The sequence below is a fragment of the Pseudochaenichthys georgianus genome, chromosome 6, assembly GCF_902827115.2.
Source record: "Pseudochaenichthys georgianus chromosome 6, fPseGeo1.2, whole genome shotgun sequence".
In the NCBI taxonomy this organism is placed as follows: domain Eukaryota; kingdom Metazoa; phylum Chordata; class Actinopteri; order Perciformes; family Channichthyidae; genus Pseudochaenichthys; species Pseudochaenichthys georgianus.
The window spans coordinates 30,057,151-30,072,294 of NC_047508.1; the positions used below are offsets into that span (position 1 = coordinate 30,057,151).

Below are 15,144 nucleotides of genomic sequence, written 5' to 3' on the forward strand. Positions count from 1 at the left end.
TGGTCGCCCCCCGCTGGCCGGGGAGAGTCTGGTTCCCACTGCTGCACAGTCTCTGCTGCAGCCCACCATGGCGTCTCCCCGACAGGAAGGACCTTCTGTCACAGCTCAATGGTCAGATTTGGCATCCCGACCCTCACCGCCTTCAGCTCTGCGTTTGGCCTCTGCAGGGCCCAACCCACTGTTGAGCGGTTTCACGGCATCTGTCAGGGAGACTATCCTGAATGCCAGAGCTCCGTCCACTCGAGCACAGTATTCTCAAATGGAAGCTCTTCTCCCACTGGTATTTGAGTAAGGCTGATAATCCGGGACATTGCTCCGTGGCCACCATTTTAGAGTTCCTGCAGTCCCTTCTGGATAGTGGACGTTCTCACTCCACTTTGAAGGTGTATATGGCTGCCATCTCGAAGAGCTTCATGCCCTCTCCGTAAGCAATACATGTCTGAGGTGGAACTCCGATGGCTCGGGTGTTGCCCTCTTGCCGAATGTGGCGTTCCTGCCCAAGGTGCTTCCACTAGGCCAATCCAAACGGCCTATCCAGCTGGCACGCTTTAACATTCCACAGGAGAGTGGCACGCCTGAGTTGCTGTGCCCTGTGCGTGCCCTGAGGGCGTATATTGATGCTACGGCCTGTATACGGCAGACAGAGCAGCTCTTCGTTTGCCATGGCGGCACTAGGAAGGGTCGTGCTCTCTCGAAACAACGGCTGTCCCACTGGGTGGTTGATACCATCACACATGCCGATGGGGCCAGTGCCCCCCTCCCCCGCCATCAGGGGTCAGATGCCACTCTACAAGAAGCATCTCAACATCGTGGGCTGCCCTAAGAGGGGTGCCCCTGGAGACCATCTGCGCCACGGCGTCATGGCCGTCTTCTGGCACATTCTCCAGGTTCTACCGGGTCAATGTCGCGACTCCTCACCCTCTGGATGTGGTCCTGTTGCCAAGCTCCGCTGCTTCCAGCTAGATGAGTAAGTGCTTGGATTCTTCATGACATGGTTGGTATAGGTCATCCAGTGCTAAAGCACCGCCTCTGGCGGTCAGTAGTGACAAAATAGAACGATATTTACGGCTGTAACTACGGTTCTATGAGTCCCGGATGACCGCCAGAGTATCCTGTCACTCAGAATTCTTGTGTGCTCGCGAGAAGATTCTGGGAACAGATCCTCTGACGACACAGGCTGACATAGCCGGTGTCACGTGGGTCACAGGTGACTTTGTTGTTATTGGTACTCGAGCTGCGCATGCGCGCGATGGACATATCCAGTGCTAAAGCACCGCCTCTGGCGGTCATCCAGGACTCATAGAACCGTAGTTACAGACGTAAGTATCGGTTTTTACAGTGTGTGTGAATTGTAATGCCACTAGAAACAACACATACTAAACATTTCTAAACACATAACTGATCAATAGTGTCAGCAGAAGGACAGAATAACAGGATCCTCTTTGAGTTTTCATGTAGTCAGTGAGAAACTAAAATGTATGGCCATTTTGACAGTGAGTGTTCACAACCTCTTGTTTAAGCTTCCCTGGTCCAAGTCACTGAAAACTGGCCTAACATTCAGGGTGCCCTGACAAAACACACTTTAATCTATAGAGGGAGACAGATGCCCTTTGCTTGTTTTATAAAAGTATGTTCCCAGGGAATGTTTCCCTTATATCTGATCAAATTAGAATTAAGGAAAAATGTATTGGCATGTATCCGAGAAAAGTTGGCGGACTGAGGTGTTTTGGGCAATGTAGGAGCTAAAGGGTTTTAATGACGATATCCTTTTTGTAACAACCTTTCTGATAATGACAGACATTGAGTTGAGTTTGTTTGTGAAGTGTACATGTTCTTGCCATGTTTGCCTTTTTTCCACCAAGAACACATCAAAGTACCTGTATCTGCATCTAAACTGCCAATTTGTGTGAAAGATGTATTCAATGTGTCTTTTTTAGCTGTAGTATTACAGTAACAGCTGTTTGGAAGAATAATAACAAGTATTGAGAGCAACATTATTTTATTTAGCTTCAGTGAAATAGTACACATATTTACATTTCAAATCAATATTCTGTACTTTGCATTCATCAAGTTCAATTCAACATTACAGTGCGGCACTTTGGGTTCTTCCAAATAAGGTTATTGTTAACAGTTCATTATTGTGATTAATACATTTTTAAAGGTAAAAAATAAAGAGTGGATAACTGAAAATCACAAAATACAAATGATAAGAAAATCCCTGAGAAAGCATCAATGCATTCAAAATGTATAAAGATATAACACCACTTTAAAAGAAGGCAACTTTTAACTGAATTAGTTAGTTATTAGTTCAATCCATCCGGAATCTTCAAATACCTTGGTACTCGTGTTTGCAATGTCCGACAAACAGAGGCTCTGCCCGGATGCCACGCCTTGAGAAGAAAGGGAAGCAGAAACATTAATGTGTAAAAAAGCAAAGATTATTACAAAGAGCACAGTGTCTTGTTAAACTGTGCCAGCATAAATACCTCACGAGCAAGCAGCGAAAGTCCTGCAAGCGAGGAAACGCCTTGTCTACACTTGAGGTCTGCTGTTCATCACTCCACAGTCTCTCTGCTCCAGCGCTTGCCCTCGGCCTGTGATTTTTTGGGGTGCAACAAGTGATTTATTTTAGAGGGATTTCATGCATGTCATGCAATTGTTGCTGCACTGTCTTTTTAATCACGTACCAAAGACGTGGATGGAGATTGGTGGCGTCAACATACTCCCCCCACATGGCGACCTCCCCCCCTATCACCAGCTTCTTCTGTTCATCAGTGCCTGTGAGGGGAAGACAGTGAAAAGCTTTGATTTAAAAGTCTGATGGGTTTTATGTAGAGATAATAATACGTTTTCTATTAATCATAAATTTCACTTCAAATATATAACACCACTTCAAGTCTACACACTTAGCAGGTCAATGTTTAAAGGTTCTCTACATGCTCCCACCACCAGCCCATAACTGACCCAGGTTATATAATAAATAACTTGGACATGAACACACCAGAAAAGTTCAGTGGCTGCACGGTGTAGGAGTTGTGCCAGTCCTGGCCATAGGCAATGTGGTTGATGTACCACGGGGCAGCTAGCACGACCCTCATGCCGGCCTTGGTAATCCTGCTTAGCTCTGTCTTATAACCAGTGCCTTTCCAGATGTGCAGCACTGTGTCCTTAGGAATCTGATCAGGGTGACAAACCACATGCAGTCTTGCCCTTCTGTGCTATATTGCAAATGACCTGTCTTTTTTATAGTTCAGTATATTTTATTTTTAAAAACTGATGAGCTTTTATCATCATGGTTCTACCAAGACATGGTTCACACAATGCGGCAAATTAATTCCAAATGGATTATTGAAAAAAAATGTATGTCGCAAAAGCAGTCTTCTCCCAAACTAGGCGAGTGTTAACAACACACTAAAATCCTCGTCAGAATATTCTTTTCTAATATCCTCTTCCCAAAATATTACCATCTTAGAGCATGCTGTGCACAGTCCATGATTGTATTTTAACCAAGGAGAGTTAACAGGTTTGAAATGTATCAAAATATGCTTGCATTTCCCATGACGTGCTTTTGTCTGTCCTAATTCTATACTACTTTGAAGTGTGTTCACACCATAAGAATTGATAAAAAAAGTAAAATGATTTATATATACCATGCTTCATTCTGTACACCATTATTAAACTCTAAGGGATTGAGAACAAGATTATGTCTCTGTGACATAAATGAATGGACAACTGTCTGCACTGCCACCTAGTGGTATGGCTACAAAAATTAAATCTGTGTGTACTTCAGAGGAAACCACGTTTTACCTGGTAATTATTATTATCACAACAAAAACCACAGCAGAAAGTCAAACTTCAACTGGCCACAGCACACAGGCTATGTTCTGACCCTTGAAGGTGGCCCGCTACTACAGTATAGTAGCGGGCCCAGTCGTGTGTGGGCCCTGGCTGGTCCAGATACCACGGAGAGGCCAGAATCACCCTGAGCCCTACTTTAGCCACTCTGCGCACTTCACACAGGTAGCAGCCATCTTTCCACACCTCCACCACAGACAGAGAGCTGCGCTGCAACAGAATGCTATACTCTTTTAGACTCAATTGAAGGTGATCTAACCCTGACCAACACCCACAACCGTTGCTTTTATTTTCCACACAATAATCTGTTAAAATATACCTGGTTCAAACCATTCACTCTGCTGATTTGTATCTTACATACAAATGTATTGGATTAGAGTAGGATGCTAATAAGGTTTTATTCTACTGTATTTTATCCCCAATGGGGTAATTTAGTTTGAATGTAAAAGGTGCTAGCATGTGTGAACCAGACAGCAGCTGTCCACAAACATTTACAAAAAACCTGTTTTCATTTCAATATCTTAAAAAGGGAAAATGTTGAGTGACCCACCTACTACAGGAATAACATCAAGAATAAAGATGTTTGAAATTATTATGACAAATATAAGTTTCATGTTTGCTTTAAATAATTATCTCATTCATTGAATGCAGATACTTGGACACACATTTTAATTAAATAAATAATATTAAAATTAACAGAATTTCAAATACTGATTGTGTAAATTACTGCAATGTTTGGATGAAAAATAAAAAAGGTATGAGCTTATATGAAAACACTAACAAAACATAATAATTACATGTTTCATATTACATTTATAGAGGGGTTATTTGTGGGGGTGTACTTACTTTTTCATGGTAGTCAAACACATCCTGCCACACAATAGATGTCTTGTTGAGAGCTGAAGTGATATTCACAATGCTGGGGAAAGAGAGATTAATGACATTTAAAACAATGACTTTTTGGTTGGTGCAATTCTCCAAGCTTTTTCTAAAATTGTACAGTATGATGCATTTTAAAACATACCTCTCCATGTAGAATGCTTCCAGTTTGGGGAAGTTTCCTCCAAATCCCATCTTCTGCATGAATGCTCGGACATCAGGGTTGGATTTCCTATGGGACGTGAGAGTTTTTAAGCTTAAACATAAACTAGATAATAGGATGAAAACAAATGAATAGATGTACATTCAGTAAAAATGTGAACAAAATAACAGGTGATAAAACAGTGGGAACGCATTTAAATGATCTATCATATTTCAACCTACCAGCAACTAAAGCCCACCTCATCCCCTCCAAGGTGAATATAGGAATCAGGAAACACTGATGACACTTCCTTAAATAGTTTAGTCATGAACTGATAGGTGGAGGGTAGCACCGGGTTGACAGGACCAAAAGTTCCTGAAGGGGTGCTACCTCTGTAGCAGGGAGTCAAGAGATCAGGCTGGCCTGGGGGATAAACGTTTATCAATAAGATTACCTTCAGCATTTTGTTTAAATGAATGTATTGCATTATCTGTTGAGTGCAGGAATTTGTTTCTACTGATAGCCACAGAGAAGGACGTGTAACAAAGGTTCAGTAGCCTACATGTCTTTGTGCTATTTATAGACTTTCCTTTTAGGGTTTGGCAGACATGATTCCTTCAGGACCAAAACCAGGCATGCGAATGGATCTGGCCCTTCCTACATCCAGGACATGGTTAAACCGTACACCCCAGCACGTGCACTCCGCTCTGCATCAACCAAACGGCTCGCTGCACCATCGCTGCGAAGGGGACCCAAGTTCCCATCAGCAAAAACACATGGGTTTGCTATCCTGGCTCCAAAATGGTGGAATGAGCTCCCCATTGACATCAGGACAGCAGATAGCTTACACACCTTCCGGCGCAGACTGAAAACTCATCTCTTTCGACTCCACTTCGAGCGATAAAACTATTAACAAAGCACTTGTATACTAATAAAGGGCTGGCTTATCTAAAGCCACTTGAGCAGCACTTGAAATGTTTTTGCTCTATGAAGGCGGATGTACTTATATGATTCTGTTTTCTTCAAGTTTGTATTTTGTTGGTCGAACTCACTTATTGTAAGTCGCTTTGGATAAAAGCGTCAGCTAAATACAATGTAATGTAATGTAATAAAGCCAAATCCTCTATACATTAAACATCAAGTATCTGGAATCAGTTGGATAAAGAAATTGTTTATAAATGTTACCTTTTCCCCAGGATTGGGTGTGTCCGGGTGAATCAAACTCAGGAATGACCCGTATTCCCCAAAGCCTGGCATGTGAGATCACCCTTCTCACATCTGACTGTGTGTAGATGTGAGTCATCGGATGGAAAGCCCCCTGAATTAGAGCCAGAAACCTTTGCTCAGCTTGGGTGCACATTTTTTACAGTTTCCTACCGCATATATTCACAAGCAGGCTACTAAGTTATAAGCTAGGGTTTTATAAAATAAAGGTTAGAATCGTCTACAATGCAGTTCAAATAAATGTGCAAAGTCATGGTTCAACAGGTTGAGCTGATCTCATCTCATTTCTATGCAGCTGGCTTCATCCACATGACATACCTTACTGGAAAGATCAGGAAAGGTGCTGCTCTGGTAAGGGAAGGAGGGGTCATCAACAATGTGCCAATGAAACACATTGAACTTACTGTAGGCCATTGCATCCTAACAAGAAAGATACATGTTAATACCATTGAATGGAAACACAAGGCTGAAGTTCAGATAATTTCAAGTTATTATTACCAGAGTTTTCAAAATGGCCGTCACTGGTAAATAGTGACGTGAAGTGTCCAATAAAATCCCCCTGAATTTAAACCGGGGGAAGTCGTCAATCTCAGTCTTGTTCACAAAATACTAAAAGAAAAAAAAAGGTAAACAAAAAATTGATTTAATTGTCAAGCACTATGACAAAGTCACAAATTGTGTTTTAAGATAAATATTAACTCTAGAGCACTTACTGAGCCATATTCATCTTGATACACCAGCTGACTGAAGGATTCCAGACCTGTGTTTAATCAGAGGATATAAAGCATATAATCAACAGTCAGTAATTCTGCAATTTAGTTGGATTTGACAGTTGTAGAGAGGCTCTAGTTGGCTACTTTTAAAACTAGAAAAACCTAAAAAATGTCATACTTGCTTTTTGGAAAGAGTGATCCATAACACACCACAGTTACAGGTAATAATCCACCGGTTTAAATGTGGGTTAAGCTATAACAAATGGAATCGATCCAGTAATGCTGCATAAATTTATGAGACATAGTAAAACATTGAATTGGCCATCATATACTTCAATTTAATCTTCTAAACCTTTATACACACTTTACATTTTGAGTATGACCAAAAGACAATGTTTTTTTTTCTTTTTACAGATTTATGGCTATAGAAACTTGAGCTACATCTTAAATTAATCTTTAGGTCCTCAGGTTTTGATTTATACCGTTTCTCTGTGTCATATACTGTCAACCTGCTATCTCCCCACCTAGGATTCTCTGTCCCATCCTAAAAGAGACAACATTGTGTCTATGAAGGTCCCTAATTGTTATTTTTTTTACCTTTATTTAACCAGGATAGGTCTCATTGAGATTACAAATATATTTTTCAAGAGAGTCCTGGCCCAAGATAGGTAACACAGTAGCACAGTTACAGACCATTTTAAAACAAACAATTACAACAGTCATACAACAAGTTAGCCAAAGCATGTACAGCCACAGCGGCCTGCTTCAAGGTCATAGTCGCTTTGATAAATCACGAGATATCCCGTGCAACTTGCTGAACAAGTTTTGTTGGTTTAATTTCTTGTTTCCAAATGTTGTTTCTTACATACATGAATTTGCTATAATCACCTCTTACTGCACCCCACACAGTTTCTGCATTCAGAGATGCTTTTCCAGCAGATACACTCAGATTGTCTGTAACATAAATAACAGCAAGTTAGGTAAAGCCTCTAATTCCAACGGTTGTTGTGGAGGAAACTTCTGTGTAGTAATGCAGTGGGAGTCACTGACTCATGAAGGAGACACAGGACGAGCAGGAGTTCTGATGTCAAACACTGATACAAGCATCGGCCGGAGAAATTCACATCACAAGTCACACAGTCAAAGGTTCTGACTGCACGGGTGGTTTGCCATGTCAAATCTGATCAGCCTTGCATCTTGGTAGACCTTTTAACTACACTGAACAAAAATATAAATGCAACCCTTTGGTTTTTGCTCCCATTTTTCATGAGATGAACTCAAGGATCTAAAACATTTTCTATATACACAAAATAACTATTTCTCAAATATTGTTCACAAATCTGAAAAAAATCTGTGATAGTGAGCACTTCTCCTTTGCCGAGATAATCCATCCCACCTCACAGGTGTGGCATATCAAGATGCTGATTAGACAGCATAGGCTGGCCACAATAAAAGGCCACTCTAAAATGTTCAGTTTTATCACACAGCACAATGCCACAGATGTCGCAAGTTTTGAGGGAGCGTGCAATTGGCATGCTGACAGCAGGAATGTCCACCAGAGCTGTTGCCCGTGAATTGAATGTTCATTTCTCTACCATAAGCCGTCTCCTAAGGCGTTTCAGAGAATTTGGCAGTACATCCAACCGGCCTCACAACCGCAGACCACGTGTAACCACACCAGCCCAGGACCTCCACATCCAGCATGTTCACCTCCAAGATCGTCTGAGACCAGCCACTCGGACAGCTGCTGCAACAATCGGTTTGCATAACCAAAGAATTTCTGCACAAACTGTCAGAAACCGTCTCAGGTTAGCTCATCTGCATGCTCGTCGTCCTCATCGGGGTCTCGACCTGACTCTGGTTCGTCGTCGTAACCGACTTGAGTGGGCAAATGCTCACATTCGATGGCGTCTGGCACGTTGGAGAGGTGTTCTCTTCACGGATGAATCCCGGTTTTCACTGTTCAGGGCAGATGGCAGACAGCGTGTGTGGCGTCGTGTGGGTGAGCGGTTTTCTGATGTCAATGTTGTGAATCGAGTGGCCCATGGTGGTGGTGGGGTTATGGTATGGGCAGGCGTATGTTATGGACGACGAACACAGGTGCATTTTATTGATGGCATTGTGAATGCACAGAGATACCGTGACGAGATCCTGAGGCCCATTGTTGTGCCATTCATCCACGACCATCACCTCATGTTGCAGCATGATAATGCACGGCCCCATGTTGCAAGGATCTGTACACAATTCCTGGAGGCTGAAAACATCCCAGTTCTTGCATGGCCAGCATACTCACCGGACATGTCACCCATTGAGCATGTTTGGGATGCTCTGGATCGGCGTATACGACAGCGTGTTCCAGTTCCTGCCAATATCCAGCAACTTCGCACAGCCATTGAAGAGGAGTGGACCAACATTCCACAGGCCACAATCAACAACCTGATCAACTCTATGCGAAGGAGATGTGTTGCACTGACTGGTTTTCGGACCCCCCCAGACCCCCCCAATAAAGCAAAACTGCATGTTTCAGAGTGGCCTTTTATTGTGGCCAGCCTAAGGCACACCTGTGCAATAATCATGCTGTCTAATCAGCATCTTGATATGCCACACCTGTGAGGTGGGATGGATTATCTTACATTACATTTAGCTGACGCTTTTATCCAAAGCGACTTACAATAATTGCGTTCGACCAACAAAATACAAACTTGAAGAAAACAAAATCATATAAGTACATCAGGTTTCATAGAGCAAAAACATTTCAAGTGCTACTCAACTGGCTTTAGGTAAGCCAGTCCTTTATTAATATATAAGTGCTTTGTTAATAGTTCTATCGCTTGAAGTGGAGTCGAAAGAGATGAGTTTTCAGTCTGCGCCGGAAGGTGTGTAAGCTATCTGCTGTCCTGATGTCAATGGGGAGCTCATTCCACCATTTTGGAGCCAGGATAGCAAACCTACGTGTTTTTGCTGATGGGAACTTGGGTCCCCTTCGCAGCGAGGGTGCAGCGAGCCGTTTTGTTGATGCAGAGCGGAGTGCACTTGCTGGGGTGTACGGTTTAACCATGTCCTGGATGTAGGAAGGGCCAGATCCATTCGCAGCATGGTACGCAAGTACCATTGCCTTGAAGTGGATTCTAGCAGTTACCGGAAGCCAGTGGAGGGAGCGGAGGAGCGGCGTGGTGTGGGAGAATTTAGGAAGGTTGAAGACCAGACGAGCCACTGCATTCTGGATGAGCTGCAGAGGTCGGATGGCACATGCAGGTAGTCCAGCCAGAAGGAAGTTGCAGTAGTCTAGGCGTGAGATAACGAGAGCCTGGACCAGAACCTGCGTCGCTTTCTGGGTCAGCTGGGGACGTATCCTCCTGATGTTGTAAAGCGTGTATCTGCAGCAGCGGGTTGTAGCAGCGATGTTTGCAGTGAAGGACAGGTTGTTATCTAGGATCACACCCAGATTCCTTGCAGTCTGAGTCGGGGAAACAACAGAGGTGCCGGTGTTGATTGTTAGGTCAAGAGTGGGACAATATTTTCCCGGAAGGAAAATAAGTTCAGTCTTGTCAAGGTTGAGCTTGAGGTGATGAGCAGACATCCACTGAGAGATGTCAGATAGACAAGCAGAGATGCGTGCGACGACCTGGGTCTCTGAGCAGGGAAAGGACAGAATTAATTAGGTGTCGTCAGCGTAGCAGTGGTATGAAAAACCATGCGGGCTAATGACAGATCCGAGCAAGTTTGTGTACAAGGAGAAGAGGAGGGGACCAAGAACAGAGCCCTGAGGGACCCCTGTAGTTAATTGACAAGGGTCGGACTCCGACCCTCTCCAAGTAACCCTGTAGGTGCGGTCTTTGAGGTATGAGGTGAGGAGGGAAAGTACAGAGCCTGAAACTCCAAGTTCTTGAAGAGTGTGAAGGAGGATCTGATGGTTCACCGTGTCGAATGCAGCAGACAGGTCCAACAGGATGATGACAGAGGAGAGGGAGGCTGCTTTAGCTGTGTGCAGTTCCTCAATGACAGCAAGGAGGGCAGTTTCTGTGGAGTGACCTGCCTTAAAACCAGACTGGTGCGGATCCAGAAGGTTGTTCTGATGGAGATAACAGGAGAGTTGTTTAAAGACAGCGCGTTCAAGTGTTTTAGACAGGAACAGGAGGAGAGAGACAGGCCTGTAGTTTATAACATCAGACGGGTTGAGAGTGGGTTTCTTTAGGAGAGGGTTTACTCTTGCCTCCTTGAGACTGTTTGGAAAGTGACCAGAAGTTAGAGAAGTGTTGATGAAATGGGTGAGAAACGGTAGAATATCAGGAGCGATAGTCTGAAGGAGGTTTGAAGGGATAGGGTCCAGAGGACAGGTGGTAGGGCGGGCAGAGGTAATGAGGGTAAGAACCTCACTTGGAGAGAGAGGGGAAAAGGAGGTCAGTGTGTGAAAGGAGGGTCTGGTGATCCATCTGTGAGTAAAGGTGAGTCAGAAAAAGAAGAGCGAATATCAACCTTTTTTTCAAAGTGGTTAACAAAGTCGCTTGACAGAAGGGAGGAGGGGGAAGGGGCTTTGGGAGGGTCCAAGAGGGTGGAGAAGATGGAAAATAGTTTTTTAGGATTGGAATAGGAAGATTGGATCTTATCTTGAAAGAAAGTGCTTTTTGCCTGAGAGATCGAAGCAGAGAAAGAGGAGAGGAGAGCCTGATAGGTTAGGAGGTCGTCATGGTGTTTGGATTCTGCCCGAAGGACGGTTATATTAGCACACAGTGCGTCATTTAGCCAGGGAGCAGGAGGGGACTGACGAGCCTGCCGAGATGTGAGAGGACAGAGAGAGTCCAGAGAGGATGAGAGAGTAGAGAGGAGAGTTTCTGCAGCAGAGTTTGGAGGTAGGAGTTGGAACGAGTCAGGGGAAGGGAGGGCTGAGAGCACCGATGAGGCAAAGGTAGAGGGGGAGAGGGAACGAAGGTTACGGCGGACAGGTGCAGGATGAGAAGAGATTAGTTTGTTATGTTTGGAAAGGGGTAGAGAGAATGAAATGAAGAAGTGATCGGAGGTGTGGAGCGGGTTTACAGAAGTAGTGCAGTTCCTTGAGAATATGAGATCAAGGACATTGCCAGCTTTATGAGTTGGTGGGGATGGAGACAGTGAGAAAGCAAAGGCGGTTAACAGAGATGTTAGTTCGTCTATCTTCCCTGTCTGGAGGTTGAAGTCTCCGAGAAGTACAGCGGGAGGGCCAGTTTCAGGGATGTGTGAGAGGAGATTATCTAATTCCTCCAAGAAGTCCCCCAAGGCGCCTGGTGGACGGTAGAGAACAACAATGGTTAATTGTATAGGATGGGTTACTGTGACGGCATGGAATTCAAAGGTGGAAGGAGCGAAGTTAGGTAGCTTGAAGAGGGAAAAGCTCCATTTGGGAGAGAGCAGGAGACCAGTGCCACCTCCTCTGCCAGTGGGTCTGGGTGTATGGGAGAAGGAATATGCTGTGGAGAGAGCTACTGGGGTGGATGTGTTGGATGGAGTAATCCACGTCTCAGTGAGAGCTAGGAAATCCAGAGACTGCAGGGAAGCGTAGCCAGAGATGAAGTCAGCCTTAGGAACAGCTGACTGGCAGTTCCACAGGCCGCCTGAAACTAGATGTTGGATGTCAGTGGAGCATGTGGGATAGACGAGAGCAGGCCGGTTATATCGATTACGAGATACACGGGGCCAGTGATAATTGCGAGAAGACACATAAACAGGAATGGAGAAAATACACATGATTATAGCCTGAGGGGCTAAACAACCAAATAAAATAAAACACCAGCGATACTTAGCTCAATCAAAGTAGGATTTGCCTCCTCTTTGCCACCCTCGTGACTCCAGCAGGACTCCTTTGTCTTTGTCAGTCTTACTCCAGCAGGACTCCTTTGTCTTCGTCTGTCTGACGCTGAAGCTGACGCTCCAGGAAAGTGCTACCTAAAATGGACACCTGATTGCTGAGTTCTCACAGCTGTGGGGCCACGTCCCTTTAATTAGTTAACTCTCTGCAGCTGGTGGCCCTCAAAAGGAAATCTAGACTGGCTCCCTCCTGAGTTGTTATTGTCTTTTCAGTGGCCCAATGGTTTTACAATTACATTAAACCCTAAGTTATAAAGTTATGAGTTTAACCCTTAATGCAGTTACACCTACTCAATAAAGCTCTTAGTATTCTCCAAATGTTTAAATCAAAGTTAACCCTAGCAGTCAGTTAGTTCAGTTTTAAGGTTTCAGTCAAATTACTTGTCCCAAGTTTCTGCCTGACAGATACTGTAGCGGTTTTGAGATTTAAAATCACAATTTCAGTCAGATCAACTACAGAGCATTTATACAGAGTACACACACTTAAACAGAGAAGTCTAAAAACAGAATGTTACTCACACAATTCTAGAAGTCACCAGTTGTTATCCTGTCAAAATCGAGTTGCACACAGATATTTTCAGATTTGTGAACAATATTTGAGAGAAATGGTTATTTTGTGTATATAGAAAATGTTTTAGATCTTTGAGTTCATCTCATGAAAAATGGTAGCAAAAACAAAAGTGTTGCATTCATATTTTTGTTCAGTGTAGTTTACAGAGAGTCAAATCCACATATTGGGGATGGGCGTAAACCATGGCGTAAACACATCTGCAGACACAGGAGATGTCTCTCCCATCTCTGGAGCTTAGAAGCTAGCGGTCTCACACTCGCAAAACCTCCCTATGCCCTGTAGGTCAAGCTGTAAAACCTAGTATCAACATGCGACTGCATCAACACATTCCTTACGGGAGATTAGAAGCAGGGATGGTCATACATGTCAACACACAAAATAAGATAAATGTCTAGGAGTAAAGACAAAATTAATCCCCAACAGTTGTGACAGTTGTTACCAAAGTGTACTTTACCTGTGGTGCTCAGGCTCAGATACATGTCAATACTTACATCTCTCAGAAGAGTCCTCATTGGGGTAACTCTCACAATCATCATGGTCAACACTGACCTCAACAGTAAATGGTTTATTCTGATTGAATCGTAGAGGACCATTTCCTGTTGGTCATAAAAGTAAAATGATTACAGATACTGGTAAGTTGGTTAAAGTTGTGTAAACCTTTTATGTTTGTATCACACTAAAGTTATTCTATAACCTGTGGTATTTTTGAGAACACAAACATGAAGCTCTGCTGCACTGGTTCATTGTCATGGTCGGTTTTTGAGTAGGTAGGCAGACTGACTGCTGTGCTGCTGTCTCTACAAAGCCTATTGAACTACTTTAAAAGCCAACATGACAAACAAAACATTCAAAAAACATCCAGTGAGCACTTTTCTCTAATTAATCAGGGCATCCATAACAATATCTTAAATGTGTGAATCCCCAGATAATCTTTGATTAATGCTAGCACTATAATCTAAAAAGACAGGATGTAACCTGTATTTAACTGTATTTTGCTTATTCTGTTTGTATATAATGCATAGTATAAGATTAGTCAATTTTGTGCAATCACAATACATTGTAATATTTAAGTAGTACACAAAGAGTTAGGGTAACCCTAAGCCTATTATTATTATTTACCATAATAATTTGTGTTAGTATTTTTAAACCAAGAAGGTATTAAACTTCACTTTCGTTTTGCCATAGTCTCATTTTAACCTCACATCACTTACCAGAAGTGTAGTCTTGAAATATTAGAGAAAAATATCTCTTGAATGCAGCATCCAGAACAGAACATCCTGGTTTGGCGGCTGATTGTCTTCCGTATCCAAAGTAGAAAGCCTGCGAGTTCAGAGGGTATCGCTCGGGTGAGGTGGTGACAGTCTGCGGTAGTGGCCATACTCCCTCCACTGTGTGAAAGCCAAGAGCAATTATTATTAGTAGAAGCAAATACAAATGTTCACGAGTGCATCGTCCAGAACTAAGCATGTACATGATGACTTCCATACTACTCCACTGAGAGGCAACTACTGCACTGTCAAGCTGAACCATGAGCTGAACAGGTCAGGTGACCAAAGCAAGCAGTCACGTGACCGGGGTTTAAGGTGTGGGTGCTTTTTTCAGTGAGGCTGGTTGTTTTTCTTTCTTTCCTTATGTATTTCTTAATCTGAATGTAAAACAATAGGATACCGTTTGTAAATTATGTAGTAGACTATAACCATATATCGAATCATATCGTTTTATATTGTTTTTTTATCTTTCATTTTTTTAATAACACACACACAACATCAATTATTCTTTTTCTGCGAGTGTAGTTGGAGTCCTGTACGATTACATTAGATAAACTGTAACTTTGGTAGACAATAAACGAAAGGGACGTGTTTTGTTTATAGCCTACTTGTTGACAACTTTAGCTTCCCGTGTTTGAACAGGGCGTACAT

The 15,144-nt window shown here is 43.1% G+C and overlaps 1 protein-coding gene across 1 annotated transcript; it reads right to left on the bottom strand.

Annotated features, from left to right (window-relative positions):
• Nucleotides 1–1,982: 1,982 nt before the first annotated feature.
• On the bottom strand, nucleotides 1,983–14,768 carry LOC117447893 (beta-hexosaminidase subunit alpha-like). The gene is made up of 14 exons (XM_034084872.2): nucleotides 14,437–14,768; nucleotides 13,717–13,821; nucleotides 7,702–7,767; nucleotides 6,814–6,860; nucleotides 6,599–6,709; nucleotides 6,419–6,520; nucleotides 6,062–6,194; nucleotides 5,119–5,299; nucleotides 4,880–4,966; nucleotides 4,702–4,774; nucleotides 3,002–3,176; nucleotides 2,688–2,778; nucleotides 2,487–2,594; nucleotides 1,983–2,390 (listed from the first exon to the last, which is right to left on the bottom strand). The coding sequence occupies exons 1-14, from the start codon at nucleotides 14,753–14,755 to the stop codon at nucleotides 2,327–2,329; spliced, it is 1,662 nt and encodes a 553-aa protein (XP_033940763.1). The 5' UTR covers nucleotides 14,756–14,768; the 3' UTR covers nucleotides 1,983–2,326.
• Nucleotides 14,769–15,144: the final 376 nt, after the last annotated feature.